This window comes from Notothenia rossii, assembly GCF_949606895.1.
Source record: "Notothenia rossii genome assembly, chromosome: 10".
NCBI lineage: Eukaryota > Metazoa > Chordata > Actinopteri > Perciformes > Nototheniidae > Notothenia > Notothenia rossii.
In genome coordinates, this window is record NC_136908.1 from 19,475,587 (window position 1) to 19,490,696 (window position 15,110).

Sequence of the window (15,110 nt, forward strand, 5' to 3'; positions counted from 1 at the left end):
CACTATCTGCTAAGATATGCTTTCAATATTTTAAAAACACATATTTTTAACAGATAATTGATTACTTTAGATATTTTTTTAATTAATTATGCAACAAACTATGCAAGATATAAATGTAAGTATAAGAAACTAAACATTTGTTATCACAGCTGATCAAAAAGCTAGGAATGTAAATTGAAGGTAATAACAAAGTTTACCTGTAATTCAAGGAAACATTTGAATCTAATGGAATATATAATGATTTTATTTTAAACTTTGACAGTTTTCTTAATTTATGTTAAATAATCATAAATGCACGTTTAGTGCTTCCGTATGCAAGGTCCTATTTTAACCTGATGCCATTGTATAAAAGTCAAACGAGGTGAGTGAGAACTTTGTTGAAACTTCCCAGAGTGTGTAGTCTCCTCTAAAAAGGTTCCTTCTGCACACTGTTGCCCAGACCCGTTGGAAAGAGAGACTCATTCGTCTCAAGGCTTTAAGTTCTTGGAGAGCAGCATGTCTGGGCTTCTGTAAAATAATATGCCTTTTTTTTTTTAAACCTCATGAATGATCCGGACAGGCTGCACCCATTACCATTATAAACCCTGCCAATACTAAGAATAATGTTACCTTTCAAACCATGCAGACTTTTCAGCGTTTATGGAGTATTTTACGACACTAAATGTCAAGGGATCCATTTCCCCCTGGGACAGAAGCTACTGTTTCTTATCTCGTTACAGATGTGTAATTCCACAGTTTGCCTATAGCGTGGAAAATGTGATTATCTCTCTCAAAATGACTCTGACTATGTTATCTATGCTGATATATCAAAGCCAAACCTTGACGTGTTCAGTTATGGAAACATTGTGGTTTTATATTTTCTGTCGCTTAAGAATCTTTCAATTAGACAAAATAAATCAGGATTGGGAATCTAGCCCGATGGGTTAGCGTTAACGGTTTGATGTAAGATGGAAGAGGATACATAAAACGAATAATCAACTTCATACTTTAAATGATCTAAAAACAAAGATTCATTTAAAAAGGTATGAATAATATGATTTTCTTTTACTTTTAACGTTAGCATCGTGGGGGGTGGATATGCAGCAGCTATTATACATTCTTCTCCTTTTCTTTCTTTTCTGAGAAGTAACAACTGTAAGGGATCATAATTTAACAAATAGTTTGTATAACAAAGACAATATCAAGTTACTCTATTAATTGTATTAGTTTACATTTGACATTTATTCACGGTTAGAAAGAAAAGAAACATATTTCAAACTCTGACACTGCTGTGGATAGAGAAGGACTGCAACTGAAATCAGGGAACATTTGAGAAGAACATCTGTTTTTCCTCATCCTCTCTTTCATTCTGCATGACTTCCACAACACAGAGTCCCTGTGAAAACTGGATAGCACGATTGGGCCTGAGTGTCTCTGATGTCTCTGGTCAGTACCAGTAGGACCCTTTGTGCCTTCTGTTCTCCACAATGCCCATTTTCTCCATGACTTCCTCCTCCAGGGTTTTGAGAGACGGTACGTAGGTTTTTTCTAGAGTGTCATCTGGACTGGTGTCTTTTGGACCGTCTGTAATAACAGAAAGACACAGTCTCATTCAAAGATATATATAGATTGTAAAATAACACAAGGAAAAAAAGCATAAATGTTACCCCTATTCACTCAACTAGTCAGTTCCAATAATTTCCCAGAATTTATGGAAAACAATTATGTATTGCTAAAGGTTAACAATTTCCAGGTGTGTTCTAGTTTAGAAGAAAATGTGTTTCTTCCACTATAAAACAATCAAACTCCATCTCTCACACACCTATTTTTAGAATGAAAGTCTCCATATGGTGGAAAACTGACTGGCAGACAGTTTTACGGGATGACTCTTAGCTAGACATGGAATAAACTGGTTAGTGAAAATAATTATTCTCTAATAATAAAAACACAGACAGACTCACCTTTCCACTGCTCTGGCACGATGCCATCTCGTCGCTCTACGACCGGTTTGGGGATGATTCGCCCCGTCCTGATAGACACTCGCACTCTATCACCCTCCTCTGTGAACTTCCACTCTACCTCTGTGGGCTTCCTGCAAGATCAATACCATTACGTCATGATTTATGAAGACACAAATTGATTTACATTTATCCACAAAAAAATAACAACATGTCTTCCACGAAAGACTTCCAACTAGATGAATCGCTAAAGTTAAAGGTTGAAAGTTGGAGTTAGAATAGATTGTAAGGCCGCGAGTATAAACACAAAAAGGCTGTATGGTGGGGTACTTTGGTGGGATGTCGCTAAACGTCCCCGAACATTCTCTGTTGTTTCATGAAGCAACATTTAGTGAGGAAATGACAGACATATATTATGTCGTAGATCAATATGTGAAAACCTGTTAAGCACATTGTGTTTAATAATCAACCTTATTTCAGGCATCTTTCTAAAAACCTATTCAAAGACTAATTGACTTCAAGACAAGGGAACTCATTTCCTAGTTGTAGGACTCATTTTTGCAGCACTAGGAGATCTCTGAGATTAGCACAAGCTGTTTAAGACTCCAGATAGCAATATCGCAGGAGCATCTAGAAAAAAGGCCAAGACTTCTAATCTGTTGTTAGGCTATTGTCAATGTCCTGGGTGTGTGTGTGTGTGTGTGTGTGTGTGTGTGTGTGTGTGTGTGTGTGTGTGTGTGTGTGTGTGTGTGTGTGTGTGTGTGTGTGTGTGTGTGTGTGTGTGTGTGTGTGTGTGTGTGTGTGTGTGTGTGTGCATATGCATAGCCAACATTTATTTCCTTAGTAGCAAGGTTTACTGTACCTGTCTGAGGGGTCAACAAGCGCAACATCTGCGAGCAGGAGGGGAGCCTCACTGGCAACGTAGGACCCATGGGATTCCCCAGTTTTCCCGACGTACCTGAAATGCTAAAAACAGAAAACGTTTTCATTACATTACATTACTTTACATTACATTGCATTTAGCTGACGCTTTTATCCAAAGCGACTTACAATAAGTGCGTTCGACAAAACTTGACAAACTTGAAGAAAACAGAATCATATAAGTACATCAGGTTTCATAGAGCTAAAACATTTCAAGTGCTACTCAACTGGCTTTAGATAAGCCAGTCCTTTATTAGTATACAAGTGCTTTGTTAATAGTTCTATCGCTCGAAGTGAAGGCGAAAGAGAGATGCTTTTCAGAATGCTGTATTCCAACAGATGGATACAAATGTTTCATTTTGCACTTTGTCAGCTTGTTTGATCTTTAACAAGACATCTGTCTCCATCTGGTGGTGTGTGACACTTCTACAGTAGTAATTAAATTGAAAACGTAAGTATTTGGTAAAAAAATGGTAAAAAAGATACGGAAGGATCACCAGTCAAGAATCTAACTTTATTATCCTCTTAACAGCAGCTCAACAAACTATACTGTGATGCAGTACACAGCTTCCTCTGGGAAAGACATTACAGAAGTTCCTTACTGTGTTCAGGCCCTGCAGAATAACCCAGTTTCTGTGTCTGAAGACTTGATTCACTCTCCCCTGCTTCCCTTTGTCCTTCCCTGCGAGAATCTCCACCTTGAAAACAAAAGAAAAGCAGATACATGAGTCCATGTTGTATTAGTCTCATATTCTGGAGTGATATCTCTAAACCCGTTTTTTTGTCAATCAAAGTTTAGCCAAGAACGCTTGAATAATGAGTTAGAAGGCAGGCAACTGAGTCCCACTTTGCCCATAAAGACTTGTGACTTCAGTTCCTCACCATGTCCCCTTTCAGCACCGACCAGTCCTCTGCTGCTATCGGCTCCACGAACACCTTCCTCCTCTTCTTCCCTAAAGGATTTAGCCTCTTAGCAGCCGGCGTCCAGGGTCTGTTGGTGCCGAAGCGGTAATCTTTGGGCACAACCACCTTGGCTGCCATCGACAGGAGAGCGGTCAGCCTCATTGTGCTAAAATGGGACAAAATATGTCAAAAGAGTTATCTTAAAAAGGTGCCCAGTTTCCCTTGACAACACAAGCTATGCTAACGTTAGTTTGTGGGAAGCTATCACTATACTTGTGTTACAACGGCTAACCAAATGCTAATGAATTTTCAAACGCAGTGAAATCTTGAACAAGACTGCTACCTTTCTTGCCACAGTGTGGTTATAACAATAATAGAGTTAAGTAACATAACATGTACAAGATCTTACCCTCTGTTGATGTCAATGTCACATGTAGCAGCTCTTCCTCGAACACTATCCCCAGCAGGCAGCGCCCCCTAGTGGAGAGGAGGGTAAGACCCGGCCGCACGCATGCGCACTGGCCAAATAATGTATCTGCATGCATAGATGTCTGCATGTATTTGGTTCCTTTTTAGGTTACAAAAAACATATAAGGTCTCGCAGATATACATAAATATACAATGATAACAATAAAAACGTTATAAGAATACAATACAATTAATTATACCAGATTACATGCAGAATTAAACAGAAGATTATTATTAATCATATCGATATTCTGTACAAACTTCAAAGTCCACTGAGACAAATGTAACATTTGTGATATTAACATTTATATATAATAAACATGTATTGATTGAATTACAAGGGATAAATAGGAAACATAACAAAGAGGAATATATCATTCACAAAGCTTTCTTACTTTTGTACCTGTAAGTGTAGTTAATGAGAAAAAACTCATTTATAAACCAATCAAAGGAGAGCTTAAGTGTTTCTCAGCTAGCTCACAATGGATGTGAATATTTATTCATCTTATATTTGATTTCATCCTAAAATAGAGCAGCTCTTACGAAACCCAATTTCCCCTGGAATAAATAAAGTAAATCAATCAATCAATCAATCAATCAATGTTTATTTATATAGCCCAATATCACAAATGTTACATTTGTCTCAGTGGTCTTCACAGTTTGTACAGAATATCAGTATAACAATACGACACCCTCTGTCCAGACCCTCACATCGTACAAGGAAAAAATTCCAGAGAAAACCCAACAGTTTAAAGAGGAAAATGGGAGAAACCTCAGGGAGAGCAACAGAGGAGGGATCCCTCTCCCAGGACGGACAGACGTGCAATAGATGCCGTGTGTAAATCGAAAAGATAATACATTTTACAGCGTAGGTAGACCAAATGTTTGAAAAATGCATGCGTCTATAATAAGAAGATGAATCCGAGGATGTCAGCAATCTTGTGGGAGCCATCAGGGAAGTAGTATGGTGAGAGTCAGGCAGGACCGCAGGGACAGGTTCAGCCACGACTCGAAGTCCAGGACTCAGATACAGTACTCACGATAGAGGATCCAGGACACACGACCACAGCAACAGGATTAGCCTCGACTCAGGATCCCGGCGTATATATGGACACAAAAAAGAGATTTGGGGGAAGCTAGGTTAATCGCAACACAGGTACACACAGAAAGAAAGCCGAAGTAAGGTGCCCCCCCCCCAACAGTCCAAGCCTATAGCAGCTAAACTAACGTGTCTACATACATGCACTCCCTTAGGATAGGTTGAGGGAAAAGGGTAGCAAGTAAGAAGTAAGAAGCAGAGGTGGAGAGGCACACACAGGGAGAAAGGTCCCCACTGGAACCTGAATTGGAATTGGTGAGAGGTAAGGAGTAGGTCTGTGACTAACGTTTCACACTCCCTGGCCGGGCTAGGCCTCTCTGCAACCTGTTACCTTCTAATAAAACCTCGAGAGGTCAGAGAGGGAAAGGTTTTGGATAAAGTTTTAAATATAAGTTCTAAGTTTTTAGGATTTAAGTGAAAGAGTAAGAACTCAAATGTATAGGTGAAGAGGAACAACGTATCTACTTCAATGGACTCTTATTAGATTATTTTATTTTATCAATAAGCTTTATCAAAAAGGAAGGTCTTAAGCGTATAAAGACGGATAGGGTATCTGCCGCCCGAACACAAACTGGAAGCTGATTCCACAAATGTGATGTTGGAAGTATTCTGAATCGGATTATTCCACGCCCTACACCCCTACACACTCCCCCTCCGTGACGGAGTGAACTCCGTGGAGTGACACATGAGGCTCCCTCCTGTCAGATGGAGGGAGTAAATACAGCGGCAAGCTTTGGGACAAACTCTCCTCTCTCCGGCAGAAACAGGAAATGCCGTAACAACGGTTTCAAATCAGCATCTCTTTGACAAAAAAATGAAAATTAATAACTCCAATAAAAACTCCAAACATCTTTAATTGTGTTACTTTTTTTGTTTTTAGACATTGAAGCGACCCTGCTGTAGTTTGTTTATAGCATAACCTTAGCATTTTGCTTCTGGTGACTAGATTTATGATACGAAAAGTATAAAAGTAGGGTAGACAAGTGGAGATTATCCGGCTGAACAAAACGTGATCCAGAGAAATGTCGTAGAACAAAACGTGATCTGTCTCTTCAATTTGTGTCACAGACCTTATTTCCAGATATTTTCCAAAACCTTATGGAGAAATCCCATTGCTTTTTGTCAAAGGAACCGGCAGTGGTAAAAATGCTAACTTACTTCCGGGTTTTAGGACGCGTCACTGCGGTTCTCAAACTAATTTCCCTGCTTCTCGTGGTTTCCTTGCGTCTCTCCATGCTTCCCTGGTGGGAGGGACTAGTCGCAGGTAAACGACGCAAATGCAATGCAAGGAATCCATTTAACCGAAGTGAAACGCACCCAGGGATAGGCCCTGTCTCAGGTCTGTTAAATGAAATCCTTGCTTCCCTCACTTGCGTCGTTTCCCTGTTTTTAGTCCCTCCCTCCAGGGAAGCATGGAGGGACGCAAGGAAACCACGAGAAGCAGGGAAATGAGTTTTAAGAGCAATGGGACGTCCTTTCCTCCGGAGCGTCACGTGAAGCGACGTCCGTTTGTGATGACGCCGCACAGCTGTTCGTCTGACAGCAGCTCTGTCCCCGTTATTTTCACAAACACCCATGCCACACAGGAGGCTTGTTTGAGACAAGCGAGACCTGCGCAGACCTGCGCAATTTCGATCAACGTCTTGCTAGTGCGTTGCATGATGGTTAGTCATTTTGTCCGACTTGCTCTGGAGGCTCGCCTACTTGAGACGAGCCTACACTGTTCATACTGCTCACAGGCTGCTGTGTATATTCATACCCCTCACTGTTTATTCATCATTCAATTCATTCTATATTTTATTCTGTAGATTGTGTACATTACTTTTCACTTTACTGCTTGTTGCACTCCTGGTTAGAAGCTAAACTGCATTTCGTTGTCTCAGTAGGCTACCTGTAATATGTGCAATAACAATAAAGTTGAATCTAATCTTGAGCAGGAACAAATGTATTTACTTAGTACATATCTGACATTAACGATTAAACACATGTGTGCATTCTTTATAAATGCAAACCGAGTCAAGCCGACTCCGAAGTTGTTTGCAATCCGCCAAAAAACCGAGAGAAGAAGAAGAAGAAGGCGAAGAAGAAGAAGAAGAAGAAGAAAAAGAAAAAGAAGAAGAAGAAGAAGAAGCCGACTCGGAGCTGTCCGACTTCAGGCGAGCTTTTTGAGACGGCTGCGATCGGCTATTCTCGTCTACTTTCGAGGGGAGCCGCAACGCGTCTCAAACAAGCCTATTTACTGACACAAACATTTGTATCATCTGTTGTAGACCCCAATAAATACAATCAAATAAGAACTCATTCTCAAAAAAGATAAACGCCATCCTTAAAATGTATAAACGAACAATAGTTTGATTAATATTGATTAGAGTGCACAATAGAAATAAAATAATTGAGAGAAGAAAAATAGATATATCTATCAAAACCCAGTTAGATTAACATTCATTGGATTGCACACTTTGTTTTTTTGTGTGGATATGTAGCACATTAACATTTTAATAGCACTTAATGACTGACTGAATAGAAATGACAGTAAATGAAAATATAAAACGAAAAAAGCGATCATGAAAATGTTTCCAATAAATGAATAAAATGATTTTTTACCACTTTGTTGTTCAGATATATCACATATTTGTAACTAAATGATACATGAATTGAAACAAAACACAGTTTAAACTGAGGAGTGACTCGTGAGTTTCATTTATTTTCTTCACTCCGCTGGGGTACTGCTCTCATGGAGAGAACAAGAAGCATGAGATCACTGCATGCACTGCATCGTCCAATCAGTGAGCGATACACAGTAAGGGGGCGGGGCGAGTATCAAAGGATTTAATCGGAGGATGGACTGGTGGTTCCTCGATTATCGCTCCTCCATTATCGCTCCTCGCTCCTCAATCCTCGGTCCTCCGGCAGAAATAAGAGCCATGGGACGGTACTCAAGATGGCGCAGACAAATCAACTTCCGGTGAGACCGAGGACCGAGGAGCGAGGAAATGAAAATAGTCGACCTGAGACAGGGCCACAGACGTTAAAAGCTGATTTTTGGACGACCGCAAACTCAGAAACATCACTGTTGCCGGAAATACATCAGAGGAGGAGCCATCGGTGTATCCTCGATGCTCGATCCTCGATGTGCATTTAGAGAAATTCAACATGGCACGCTGAAATCCATTTCCGGGTCGCTACCGGAGAACCGGGGAGTCGAGGAGGGGAAATTAGAGAATTGAGAAGCCTTCACAGACACAGAGATGCACAGTGCCACTGCATGTGTCATGCATATAAACAGAGTGAAAAATGAGACCTGAAATAGTTTAAGATTTGGTTGGTTTGAAAAGTTATGGTAAACTTTGTCCTGGTTGTTGTTAAACCCTGTTTATTACAAAAAATAAAGCAAATGATTAAGCCCTAGTTGTTTTAGGGGCTTTGAAAGTTCAGGAAGTTCATAATCAACAATAAAAAAGCTTGATAGAATATAAAAAAAGACAAACACATTTTTGTAATCAACATGTTTATTAAATGGACTGGCAACTACAACAGTAAGCAGCAGATAAAGATGAATGCTTCTGAAAGGAAAAGAGAAAGCTTAACCAAGAATAACACATCAATGCCAAATGATACCCTCGATTTTACAGACGGGCCCCTTCGACCATTTCTTAGTTGCAATTGGGGCAATGTTATAGGTGGGTATATGCCGTTTTTAGGCAAAGCAGTCAGTTTCATGATCATTTTTAAAAGCTGAAATTCCCTTAGGTTCATCACTTGATCAACTGTAACTCCATGTTGCCAGATACAGGCAAGAACACTAAAGCGATGACAATGACATCCAAGTAACACATTGTCTAAACAGTCGTCTAAACAAATGATAAAATAAAACACACCTTGTACATCACAACTTTGTTTTACAGCCAAAATAATAAGACCATTGAAGTAAAACAGACTCATTGAAGTAAAACAGACTCATATTCCAGTTAAGAGGTTTGGAAAAAACTAAGTTTTACAGATGGTTCACTACACTCTTCTCATGAATTTGTGGAGATCATATGATGGCATTAACAATGTGAGCTATACATTAAAAAAACAAAAACTTATTTGGTACAACCAATTCATGAATGCAACTAAGTGTTCTTCCTGGTTACATTTCAAGTATGAAGCAATGGCAGCATTAACATGAGCTTAATAAGAACTGGGAGGAATTGACAGTTGACTTGATGGATTTTGAAATGTTTGCCAGATAATTTCTCCAGAAAAAATTGCGACAAATAACTTTTACTACCTGCAAAAGAACTCCAAAACTTAAAGACTGAGCAACAACATTCAGGAATGTCTTTCTGGTTCCAATAATTAACATTGAAACATCTTAATTTTGACGATGCAGTGCATGCACTGATCTCATTTTTTGAAAAGTGACTGATTTGATCCTACAATAGCACTTTTCAAATGGGCTTTAAATATTCAATCTGGAGAAAATAATCCTGTAATTTGGTCACCTGCAATGAAGCATTCCACTACACTAAAGCAACAAAACCTGTGTTGCATTAAAACATCATACAGTGAACTAGACAATGATTAATAGGGCAGCTGAAAAAAAAAAAACGAATTTTCAAAGTGCAACTCATCATGTATCCAATGACTGAATATATTATTTAAGAAGAGGCTGATAAGCTAGGTGAGATAGATGTAAGTAAAACATTGAATTCATGAAAGCTTGGGTGGAACATTTTTCTTATTCCTGTACAATAATGTGTTTTAAAACCATCAGATATAAGTATTTTTCATTTTTGTTGGGTTTAAATGTTTTTATATATTCAGTTTTGTATTCCCTCTGAACTGATTATTTTTTTGACACCTAGCATTCAGTCTTTGTAATTATGTAATTGCACTTAGAAATAAAAAATATATACACACCAAAATCCCATTTATAAATGAGCCTTCAAGTGCTCAGTTCAATAGTTTGGAACCAGATTAGCAAACGTTTTGTTTCTGGGATATATGATATCCCAAAAATGGCAGATGAAGATTTGTTTGTCTTTGAATACAAACTTTTAGTTTTTTTTTTTTTAATTATCCTTTCAATTAAACAGTTGACATCTGGCATCCTGCAGGTAATCATGTTGATGCTTAAATTCCTGGGAAAAGCATCAAAGTTTCTTGGTTTTTTCTTCTGAGAGTTGACGTTAAGCGCTGTCTGTCACAGGCTGCAGGGAGAGAAGTGGAGAGCAATTAATACATTAAGTAATACACTTGATATAAATAGTGACTCTGTACCAATAACTGCATTTTACTTGTACAATTGTCAATTCTAAAATGGTATCTATTTGTATGTCTTTAAGTACATTGTATGTTGCATTGTTGAAGGTGCCTTGTATTAACATGTTCCATTGTTAAAAACTGTGTTAGCTGTTTTTCAAATGACAGTAAAGCCTTTTAATCATTTTTAATACCATGGTGTTATCCTAAAACCTGCAAAAATACCACAATGGCCACATTCTGTCCTCATCCCTGTGTATTGTCTCACCTTGTCTGCTGTTAGCTTCTCTCCTGCGGGAGCCTTGTCCTGGGCCTCTGCTTTCGACTCGCTCTGTGAGGAGGGGGCATTTGCCTTGGGTCCGGCCACATCATTGAGCTTGGCCTCCGCTTTAGACTTGCTGCCGTCGACTTTCGTGTCACCGTCTGCCTCAGTATCCTTCGGCCGCTTGGGTGAAGCCTAATGAAAAAAGTTATGAGGGAGTGTCAAAGAGATAAATAACTACGAATCTTCCTACTTGGAGTATGTACGACTGACAGTCTCAAAGCTTACCTCTGTGGACTCCTCTGCTTTTCGTTTATTCCCTCCCCTCTCGTTCTTCTCATCGATTACCAGAGCCCCTTCATCCTCATCGCTGCTGCCCTCGGCGTCTGCTTTCTCCGTGCTCCCAGCATCCCCTGCTCCTTCTGAAGCGTTGTCCTTCTTAGATGACTACAGGCAGAGATTTAAATAATAGTGTAAGAAAAGGGAGTCGGACCAACAAAGACACACGCTTGAGTCTGACTGTTGCCTTGAATAAATTAAAAGGGCAGTTCTCTGACAGTCCTCAATGGGGGTAAAGAGTGGAATGCCATTTTTGTAGAAACAGATTTCACCAGGTTTATACAGACATGAGAATTTTTCTTTAAGGTGTTCTAAAATTACCAAAGTTGGACATCACACATAGACAGATTACTCACAGTACAATAAAACAGACTTGAAGAAATAGACCTACATCGTTGGCTTCATGCTTGACGGTGGGGTTGTTCTCGATCTCCCAAAGTCCCTCAGCAAAACCTTTCCTCTTGTTTGCTTTACCAAACTTCTCTTTGTTTTCATCGTAGGGGCACAAATCCTTGGCCCCCAGGAACGCCCTGTGGTGAGCAAACATAACTCATTCAGTTTCGTTAAAGTGTGCACATCTATATACACATTATACACTCCAGCATGTTCATTTCAAATGTCTGTTTGTCAGAGACGGAGTTATGCCATACAATTAGCTTTGTCGATTTCTACATACGGACATTTGACAGCGATATACGATATAAGGTATTTCCGTGATAATTTTCACAACAAATAATCAACTTTTCAGTATTATTTTTTTAATCTTTTAAGTATTACTGTTTTTCCCCAAAATTCAGAAAGAAGTTGGCAAGAGACAATATTGTTCTATTTTCTTAAATTCTTAATGTTTACCCATCATATTTTCTCCACCTGGAATAAAACACACAACACATTACTCACGTCTCATGTGTCCCAAAGAAGAACACCTGGTACTTGTTTGAGGGGGACTTCACAGCTCCTTCGGGTAATTCGTCAATCTGTGAACACAGAACACAGCTTCTTAGGAAAGGCAGAAAAATAGGACAATCAAAAATGAATGAAATAAGAAAAATGGATTCAAATACTGTAATGAAAACCCAGTACGACTAGAACAAAACATTTGTATCCTGAATCATGTTTACAGATATAAACTTTAAACATTTTATAGAAGTTAACGTTTTTTGAGTTCACAAAGCATCAGCCATGCAAGAAATGTTTTAAGTCAGGCTTGGATGTAATTATTTAAATTTCTATTTGCCAATATTTATTTGTGTTAGAACAGAGGCACAGGAAGGCATGGCGTTTGTTTGCAAACTCCCAGACAGACAGCTTTGGCATTCCAAGATAGGGCCTTGGTGTCAGGATAGGTGGGGCCCTGTAGCCTGCTGGCAAGGGCCATGGCTGATAAGACTGAGAAAAAAGGCAGGAAAAGGTACCGATCAGGACTTTGCGATTTTGGTATAGTATGTTCTGTCATTCAAATGCATAAAAGATTGAAACATAAAAACTCAAAAACGGACTAAAATTGTAATTAACTGTTGACTTTCAACTCCAGAAGGTTACGGTTTTTGAGTTATTGTTTTGGCTATAGTGTAGAATAAAGAACAACATTGTTTTTTTATTTTGATCCACATTTTATCTGGTTTTGTAAGTGCAGAACTGTTTTTTATAAAGCTTTGAGTGAGGCTGCGTTTTCGAGGGGAATGTAATTCTGTTTAAAGTTCACACTTTCTGTAATAATGAATGATTAGGAAACACTGACTGTAATGCGTTTATAGAACTGATAGAGATTACGTTATGGTCTGTTGTTATTAGCATGGAACAATGTATTTATCGTGATCAGAAGTGGAAGAAGTACTCAGATTGCGTACTTAAGTAAAACTACCAGAGAGCAGGAATACTATTACAAGTCCTGCATTCAAAATGTTACTCAACTAAAAGTAGAAAAGTATTGAAATCAAAATATATATTTAAAGTAACAAAAGTAAAAGTACTCATTATTAAGATTGGTCCATTTCAGAATTAGATATATTATATGTTTTGATTATAATTATTAATGCATCAAAATGTTTATCACAGCTGGTAACAGTGGATCTAATTTTAATTACTTTTTATACTGGAGGGTAGCTTGTGGATTTAGTCCAGGTGTGACTAAAGTCTTGTTTAAGTGCTAATTATATTTCATATTACATTACACTTAATTTAGCTGACGCTTTTTATCCAAGTCTATCTATAAACCCAACCAGATTAGGTGCTACTGCAATAGCTTATCTTAAAGCCAATCATATCATTAATCCAAATCTGCAAAGTAACTAAAATAAAATAAATGTAGTGGGGTAAAAACAACAACTCTGAATTGTAATGAGGTAAAAGTACAAAGATGGAAATACTCAAGTTAAGTACCTTAACATTGTACTTGAGTATAGTACTTTTGTAAATGTACCTTTACTTTACATGACTGGCAGTAATGAAAGTCTATCCTTAGGAGCAGAAACAGTTACTTGTTGCACCAAGTCTGGGCAGGCATGTTTACAAAGTATCAAACCATATGGCTACAGACGCAAACATGTAATGCAACAGTTATACACAATAATAATACTCCAAATTAGTAAATAACGTAGATACAAAGTGGATTCCTATCAGTGTCCTCAGATGGCCCTGTGTTCATATAGCGTGTGCTACTGGATGTGTATAACATGACCGTTAACTTGTGGCTGCTCTTCTGAACGGTTAGCTGTTATTAGCCTAACAACAGGCCCCCTGGGAGACGAAAGCGGCAAATGAAGAGCAGCTTCGGCGGCAGATAGCAGCTAGCAACGCCAGTCATATTTAGTTAGCCGAGCAGGGTAATGATGTCTGAGTCCACGATGACTCACTCGAAAGACATTTGTCTACAGTTGGTTAGCTGTGTGTGGAGGCTGGGCAGCGTTAGCTAACACGGCTGAGCTAAGCTAACTCATCAAAGCTAATGCTAACCAACGTTACTGATAGGCCTGGTAGGTAAACAGAAAGACTCAAATGTACATCAAACCTTAAACTGGTTCAAATACATTCAACGTCAGGTGCTTACCCTCGCAGGCCAGTGTGGATACCCCTTCATTTTAGCAAACACAAGATCTCCAGGTTTGTATTCTTTTTGCCTGTTGGACCGCGGCATGTTTCTTGCAGAAATTGCTTGCTATGTCCGCCAAAAAAAGAGTAATAGTTTAGGGTGGGTCAGTGTCCGGGTTGGTCAACACCTGCTGCAAACAAGTCGGGTTTTCATTCAAATGAACCAGGCGCGGAAAACGGGAGCAAAGACGCGGCGACGGACGAGCTATTTCGCGGATCCAGTGGGATAAAAAAAAAAAACCGCGGCCTTTGATTAGGACAACGCACTGGTTTATGAAAGGAAACGTACAATTGTTACGGCTAAACGCTTTAACGCTTTGGTGTTTACGTTATTCTACAATCCAGGGGCCCGTCCCTCGGTCTGTTAGGGTTTGAAATTGAAACCGCTTCCCACTTTGCAGACGCGCCCCCGGTACCTGGCGAAGCTGCAGTTAGCGCCCCTGTCGACCGAAACCTCACACTGGAGGTTTATTCTCATACAATACATAAATAAAAAGGGACCCATTTGGGGTAAGCAAGTATAAAAACAATATTTGCTTGAGAATGTGCAATTTGATAGAAATGTAAGTACACAGAATGATAATTGTTTTCTTACAAAGACAGACAGCCATACATAAATGGACAACCATGAATGCCCGGAACTATCGTTGCATAGGTTGTTTCCACCCGGAGTCATGAGAAGCAAGCACCGCAAGCATGTTGTGAACTCTGGAAGTGTCCATGCTGAAATATCCGATAATAATCCTTGGATATTTTGGTGTTAAATCCATAAAAAGAGTCAATGTAACCGGAAGAATAGTCTGGGACTTAACAACAACAATTACAGCCGTATTTCTGACTGCAC

At 39.1% G+C, this 15,110-nt stretch overlaps 2 protein-coding genes across 2 annotated transcripts; both read right to left on the bottom strand.

The window, feature by feature from the left end:
• Positions 1-1,193: 1,193 nt before the first annotated feature.
• mrpl24 (mitochondrial ribosomal protein L24) lies at positions 1,194-4,678 on the bottom strand. Its single transcript, XM_079653278.1, has 7 exons — positions 4,625-4,678; positions 4,171-4,238; positions 3,741-3,927; positions 3,461-3,556; positions 2,800-2,903; positions 1,941-2,071; positions 1,194-1,563 (listed from the first exon to the last, which is right to left on the bottom strand). The coding sequence occupies exons 1-7, from the start codon at positions 4,661-4,663 to the stop codon at positions 1,427-1,429; spliced, it is 762 nt and encodes a 253-aa protein (XP_079509404.1). The 5' UTR covers positions 4,664-4,678; the 3' UTR covers positions 1,194-1,426.
• Positions 4,679-8,819: 4,141 nt separating this feature from the next.
• LOC307021808 (hepatoma-derived growth factor-like) lies at positions 8,820-14,866 on the bottom strand. Its single transcript, XM_079654262.1, has 6 exons — positions 14,226-14,866; positions 12,077-12,153; positions 11,568-11,706; positions 11,126-11,284; positions 10,844-11,032; positions 8,820-10,523 (listed from the first exon to the last, which is right to left on the bottom strand). Exons 1-6 carry the CDS (start codon positions 14,310-14,312, stop codon positions 10,503-10,505), a joined length of 672 nt encoding a protein of 223 aa, XP_079510388.1. The 5' UTR covers positions 14,313-14,866; the 3' UTR covers positions 8,820-10,502.
• Between the last annotated feature and the right edge of the window lie 244 nt (positions 14,867-15,110).